General features: G+C 39.1%; 1 protein-coding gene across 3 annotated transcripts in view; it reads left to right on the forward strand.

Annotated features, from left to right (window-relative positions):
* CAMSAP2 (calmodulin regulated spectrin associated protein family member 2) overlaps nucleotides 1-7,462 on the forward strand; it is a 108,376-nt gene that overhangs the window by 55,266 nt on the left and 45,648 nt on the right. For all 3 annotated transcript variants that reach the window (XM_046678327.1, XM_046678328.1, XM_046678329.1), the window contains one exon: nucleotides 6,877-7,038. In XM_046678327.1, the coding sequence (XP_046534283.1) occupies nucleotides 6,877-7,038 (162 nt within the window). The remainder of the gene's footprint in view (nucleotides 1-6,876; nucleotides 7,039-7,462) is intronic.

Raw genomic sequence — 7,462 nt, forward strand, 5'->3', positions numbered from 1 at the left:
GAAAGTAAACCAGATGCCCCTGGTGCCCTTATTGAAACAGATTAAAGAGAGCTCTCAGCTGCTTCATTGTGTCTTATGTTGTTAAATTTAGGCAGAGTTAGATGGCAGCTAAATAAGTACGCCAATCATAAGTTAATGCTAGTAATACTTTTTTGTTTTCTCTCTATACTTCTTTCATGTGTCTAACCAGGAAAGTCCAAATAAAATAGAGGTATCAGTTTTGTGTGGTCACAAGCAAATGTCATATTAAGGTTTTGAATCCCTGGCCCCGTGGCCTAGTGGTTAAGTTCGTGCGCTATGCTTCGGGGGCCCGGGGTTTCACCGGTTCGGATCCTGGGCGTGGGCATGGTACCGCTTGTCAGGCCATGCTGACGCAGCGTCCCACACAGCAGAACCAGAGGGACCTACAACTAGAGTGTGCAACTATGCACTGGGGGCTTTGGGGAGAAGAAGGGGAAAGAATTGGCAACAGTTGTTAGCGCAGGTGCCTATCTTTAAAATTAAAAAACGTTTTGAATCTCCTGAGAGAGGTGTTTGGGTCTCATGGACTCACCTCCCTTGTCATGCTGCTCATCTCACCGTTCCATCTGGGTGGGGCAGGGCGGCAGCGGGCCTCTTGGGTTCCGACTCTGTCTAATGCAGGTCGGATGCAACAGCAGTGCCCTGGTCCTCCTGTAGGTTACAGCTAGAATCTTTGCTGGTCAAGGTATATTCCTGACTTTGTTTTTAAGGCCAGTGTTTTTTCCTTTTTGGACCAGCCCACTTTTGACAGGCTGGATTTTTTATACGCTAAGATCTCCTTATCATGAAGAGGACAGAAACTTTGATTGGAAACAAATTTTTTCTGGAAAATTTCTATTCTTGAACCAACTGTAGAAATCTGTCTCTAAGATTCTAGCAACTAAGATAATTAAAGGATGTCTAAGAAAGGCCATAAATGATGATCTTTAAGAATAAACTATATACTTTTATCCAGATTAGTTGGAGCCTTAAGAAGTTGAAAATAAAAATCTATGCGAGGAAAATAAAGTTAATTTAGCTTATTTATTTTTCTTTTTATCATCAATTTCTATGTAGATGTTTCCTGCTTAAAGATGCAGAAATGCAAACTTAAGAAAATAAGAAAATGTTCATTTATTTTTTAATAATATCTAAAATACTCCATTGTCTAGAAAAATAAATGACCCTTTGCCTTGAAGTACTTATAAAGATACTTTGCAAACACATGGATGATGGCTAACTACCTTAATTAGAGCCATAAATGGTGATGTATGAGGTATTTACACTGGACAAGTGGGAGGAGAGCATCATAAATTAATCTGATTTTTTTTTTTTGGTAACAGCTTGAGATATAATTGACGTACAATTCACCCATTTCAGGTGTACAGCGCAGAGGTTTTTAGTATATTCAGAATTGGGCAAACATCACCACAATCAATTTTAGAAAATTATTATCACCTCAGAAAAACCCCACACCCGTTACTGTCACCCTCCTGTCTCCTCATCTCCCACCCCTGACCCTGAACAACTGCTCATCTCCTGTCTGTCTCTATGTGTTTGCCCATCCTGGACATTTATATAAATGGAATAATACAGTATATCCTTGTGTGTGTGTGACTGGCATCCTCTACTTAGCATATTGTTTTCAGGGTTCATCTGGCTGGTAGCATCTATCAGTCTTTATTCTGTTTATTGCCGAATTGTATTCCATTGTATGGATATGTCACCTTTTGCTTTATCCATTCATCAGTTGATTGACATTGGGTTGTTTCCACCTTTTTGGCTGTTACGAATAATGCTACTGTGGATATTCATGTACAAGTTTGTGTGGACGTAAGTTTTCATTTCTCTTGTGTATATACCTCTGTGGAATTGCTAGGTCAAATGGTAACTTTGTTTTACTTTTTGAGGGACTGCCAAACTGTTTTCCACAGCGACTGCACCATTTTACATTCCCAGTGGCGGTGTGTGAGGGTTCCGACTTCCCCATGTCCTTGCCAGCAGTTGTTAGCTGACTCTCTAATTACAGCCTCCCTTGTGGGTGCAGAGAGGTGTCACAGTAGGGTTAGAGGTGCTATTTTGCTTTTCTCTTCATGTACATTGAGGACAAGTGAAATTTATGGTAAACCTATTTCTGAATTGGAATTAACTTTGATAAGCTACGGTCTGATATGTATATGCCGTGTGTGCCGTTTTAGCAGAAGAATTCAAATCCTTACTGTCCATGGGTGCTGGTTAGCCTTTGTTCCCTCGCGTCCCCTCTAGAGTGCATGGACATGGTTAGGTGCTCTGGCCACTCCAGCGCAGTAGGCCGAGACCTGGGTCGTTTTAGGAAAGTTTTCTTAATTCTGTTTTCTATCTGTTACAAGAATAAAAGCATGCGAGACTAGAACTTCTGTCTTACTAATTTATGAGGCTAATAAACTTCTTGTGTACAACACTTAAATGCTCTTCTTTAATAGCTTTACCTTTCGTTTCCAAAACATAAATGTAGCCTACTTTTGTCTAGACTCCACTGATGGGATACAACACAAAAATAACACAGATGTAGAACCTAATGTTGGCTTTTCTGTGATCCTGTAAGCTCTTACTTAGCAAATTCCTTGCGACTCCACGTGCTTTCCTTTTTCGTTGAAATGCCAGGAAGCTCTTGCTCTTTCCATGACCGGTCTTTATGCCGCTGCTCTTAGTTGTCGTGTTCTGCCCTGCCACCTGGCAGTCTCAGTGCACCAGCTGTTGCTCTGGCACTGCTGCTCTCGCCTCCTGCTGCCGTGCTGCGAGTCCAGGGGTGGGGCGCTGGGGCCAGGCTGCAGGCGTGGGCCTGGGTGCTGTGGGCTCTGAAGCAGGACTTCTAGGGTTGAGTTCCCGCGTCACCGCCTCCTTGCTGTGTAACCTTAAGCAGGTTACACAATTTCTCATCTGTAAGATAGGTATGATAGTGCATCTCACAGAGTTGTGGTATTAAATGAGTTTAATACAAATGCTGAAAACATGGCACGGCACGTGACACTCAGTGTTAGCTACTGTTGTTATTCTGACGTTAGTGCTTTGGGTAAGAAATTAAATATGTGTATTTTATTTAGAGACATAAATCATTGCGTATTGATTGATTGTAGCTTCGAGTTTATCTTTTACTGTTGATCTTTCTAAATTCATTATGTGTATACTTTCTGTTATATGTAATTTTTAATTTACCACTACCTCATATTGTAAAGTTAAAGGGTAAAAAAAATACTAAAATTTGAAGGTTCTTAGTTTAAAAGTGGGTGAATATTACATGGAAATAACTATAAGCACAGTAGTGGGATTTTTTAAAGTCTGTTTTTTAATTTAGGAAGTTAAGTAATTAGTGAAATGAGCTTTTTTCTGAAAATGTATTACTAATTATACTTTGTGTTTAACATCCTAATTTTTGAAGTAAACTGTAGATTTTATATGTATCTTTGCATACTATAACAAGGTAGTTTCTAAGTAAGTTTTACTTTCATTCCTTTTCCCTTCCTGTTTTATATATATTATATATATATGTTCAAGAGGTATATATGTATATATACGTACATGTTTGTATATACATGTGTGTATATATATATATATTTTTTGAACATTATTATAGTGTGGTGGTGTTTTTTCCACTCAATGTTGTATTGTGCACATTTTCCCCTATTGTTAAATAGTTTAAGATATTATACATTGCTCATTATAGTTATAACATTTTCTTTCTTCTGGTTGTAATATGTAATACGTAATGGTTACTTTCATTCATATAGCTCTTTTTTTCCTCTCTCAAATTATATCTATAAGTTGCCAAGAGAAAGAGTTTTGATGAAGAGTACATGAATGGCTTTATACCTCTTAAACTGTTTTCCACATTTTTGTTCAAAAGAGTTATGCTTTTTAATGCTATGAAATACTAATTACTAAGAGCTTTCGTCCTGAAAACATTGTGCCAGGAACAAAGGTGAAAAAGCTGGGGTCCCTGCTCTCTGGGCTGGAGTGACTAGAGAGTGCAGGAGCGGGTGAAGGACCCGAGTGAAAGGGCACGCAGGAGCTGGCGGAGAGGCCACCGTGAGTCTGAAGGAGCAGCTGTGTGTCTGGCAGCAGCAGTCAGGGGAAGAGTTCCTGGATGATGCAGAATATGAAAATAGGGTGTGAATTTGAAGTACTTATTGATGCTTATTTTTCTTTCTTGTGTATGATGTCTGTTTATCGTTTCCAAAACACATTTCTTACCTAACTAAATGACTTAATTTTTGCCAACTGCATAATACATTAGGAAGAGCACACAGGTTTGGACAAACTAATTAATTGTTTGAACTTCAGCTTCCTAGCATATAAAACATAAATAATACTTCCTTCAGAGAGTTGTGAGGGTTATAGAAAGTATCTTTTATCTCCAGCCTACTTCAGAAAAGATTTAAAATGAAGGAGTTAATATATTAATAAAGTACTTAGCATAGTATCTGGCATATAAAGTAAGACTTAATGAGTAGGGGTCACCATTGGCTTTATGATTGCCATTATTGAGCATTTGGCTTCAGACAAAGCATCTGCCTTCCTGTAAATACTGCTGAGTTATCAATAGGCTAGTCCAGCACCTCCTAGGTAAAACGCACTTCCTCAGCCTCCAGTGTAAAGCCAGCTCCTCATTCTTTATAGTGACCGATAGACTTCTTTCCTGCCTTCTTTCCTTTCTTCAGCCCTTGCTAATGCCAGGTACCAGGTCAGGTATAGGAAATGTAACGATAACTAAGATGATGTCCTTACCAGCAGGCGTCTTACTAGAGAACTAGTGTTACGTATTGATTGATTGTAGCTTAGAGGTTATTTTTTACTGTTGGTCTTTCTAAATTCATTATGTGTATACTTTGTTATACGTAATTTTTAATTTACCACTACCTCATATTGTAAAGTTAAAGGGTAAAAAAACATACTGCAGTGAGATAAGTCCGTGATTCTTAACCCTGGCTGCTCCTTAGCGTCATCTGGGAGCTTTTTAAAATACCAGTGTCCATGCCCTGCTTCAGATGGCTGAGCCAGAATTGCATGCAAGTGTAAACAGTGTTCTGTAGGAACCTGTGCTCACTCTAGGAAGACTGAGCCATTTTGATTGGAAAGGGAAATGGAAAAAGCCTTTGCAATGCGGGTAACAGTCAGACCAGCGACAGGACTTGGTCTACGTTGTAAGGAGGGCAACAGAAGCTTGAAAACTGGCGACAGATTTGGGGACGGCAAGCAGTCTTCTGGGGCTGTTTTGAAAGGAGTACAGATGAGGTGAAGGAAATGCTAGGTTATAAAACTAACTGATGGGTAGGGACCAGCTAATAAAGAGCTTTACCGCTTTTGAGGAGTTTGGACTTTATTATGTAGAAAATGAGGTAGACTTTGAGAGAATGATATGAAATCTGTGATTTGGAAAAATAATTAGTCCCTAGTTTATACCATCTTCAAAAATAAATTCCAGGTGAATTTAAAGTAATAGAAAAAATAGAGGACATTATTTCTATATTCTTGGGGTGGGGAGGGCTTTTGTAGACATAGGAAACATTCCAGAGGAGAACTTTTGAGATTGACAGATTTTACTGAGTAAATGTTTAGAACTTCTGTACAGCAAATGACACACTAAATAAAGTCGAAAATCCAAAGACAAATTAGGAAAGAATAATACTTTCTGCAGTATTTACTACCTGAATGACACAGAGCTAATGTACCTAATATATAACGAGCTCTTACAAATTAATAAAGATGAACATCCCAAAGAGAAAAATAGGCAAAAGATATAAACAATCAGTTTTCCAAGGAAAAAATACAAGTAGTTGCTAGACATATAAATGCTCAACCTTGTTAATCAAAGAAATGCAGAGTTGAACAAGAATGTGGGTTTTTAGCCTTTCAGACTGATACAGATCGTAGAAAGTGATACCTAGTGTTGGCAAAAAATGTGGGGAAATGGGCATACTGATAACAGTCTTGGTGGGAGAGAAAAGTTACTGTACGCGTTCTAGAGAGCAGATTAGTGGTTATCTGTCAGAACGTGAACTGTGGTTGCTGTGGGCCTGCTCGCCCCACAGTGAGGAGCCATCCCTGGAGAGAGACAGTGTTTGCAATGCCAGCGAATAGGGAGCAGTGCAAATGCGTATTTGGTGCGCTTTATTAATTTTTTGGTAAGAATGCATACCAAATTGTGGACATTGCTTGGGGAGGAGGGCTGGGAGAGGGTTACTTTCTACTTTACGTATTTTGTAATGTCTGGAAATTTTTAAGAACCACCATGTAACACGTTTGTATTTAAAAAGAAAAAATCAAAAATGAAAAAAAAGAAAGCCAAACGAAAGACAAGAAGTCCTCGTGCTGGATGAATAGGATATGAGGAAAGGCTTGGAGCCAGGGAAATCAGTTGGAAGATTTTTTGCCTTGTTCAAATGAGAAATATTGATGGTCTGAATGGAACTGACGATCAGAATGAGGAAGAGGGTAGATATGAGAGACATTTTAGAAGAATCTATAAATTTCTACTATGTGGATGTGAAGCGTGAGGAAGGAGCGTAGTTGAAGATGACTTTGAAGTTTGTAAATTGTATTGCTGAGTAAATGCTTATGACATTATCAAAAATAGGAAAAACAGGAAAAGAAACACCCTTTGAATAAAAGATAATGAGGGTCTTAAACATAGATCCTCAATAAGAATTTGAGTGATAAATTGTTTTAGTTCAGTTAGTTCATCTTTAGCGTGAAACGTTTATGCTTTCTTATTAATGCTCATCTTCTAGTCTTTAGTTCTGCTACTGTTGGTTAGGAAATGTTAGTAATATCTTAAAATATATAAACGGCATTTTCCTAGTGTAGTTTTAACTGTTTCTTCTTGTCTTATATTTTCAGAGTGCTCATTTGGCCATGATAGATACCCTAATGATGGCTTACACTGTGGAGATGGTCAGTGTAGAGAAAGTAATTGCGTGTGCTCAACAGTATTCAGCTTTTTTTCAAGCCACGGATCTGCCCTATGACATTGAGGATGCTGTCATGTACTGGATAAATAAGGTAGGAATATACTCACTTGAGTAAAAATGAGTCTCATAACCAGAAAAAGTGAAACCTCAATTATAAATTGATAGATTGAATGTTTGTGTCTGCCCAAAATTCGTGTGTTGAAACCTTAACCCCCAATATGATGCTATTGGGCAGTGAAGTTTCCGGGAGGTGATTAGGTCACGAGGGCAGAGCCCTCATGGATGGAATTGATGCCCTTATGAAAGAGAACCGAGAGCTCCCTCGCCCCTTCTGCCATGTGCCGTCACAGCAAGAAGACGGCCAGGAAGGAGGACCTCACCAGACCCTGAATCTGCCGATGCCTTGGACTGCCAGGCTCCAGAACTGTGAGAAATGCGCTTCTCTTGTTTAAACCATGAGGCTGTGGTGTTTCTGTGCAGCCGTGGAGCAGACTGAGGCACACTCCCCTTACTGC

The sequence above is a fragment of the Equus quagga genome, chromosome 12 (assembly GCF_021613505.1).
Source record: "Equus quagga isolate Etosha38 chromosome 12, UCLA_HA_Equagga_1.0, whole genome shotgun sequence".
Taxonomy (NCBI): domain Eukaryota; kingdom Metazoa; phylum Chordata; class Mammalia; order Perissodactyla; family Equidae; genus Equus; species Equus quagga.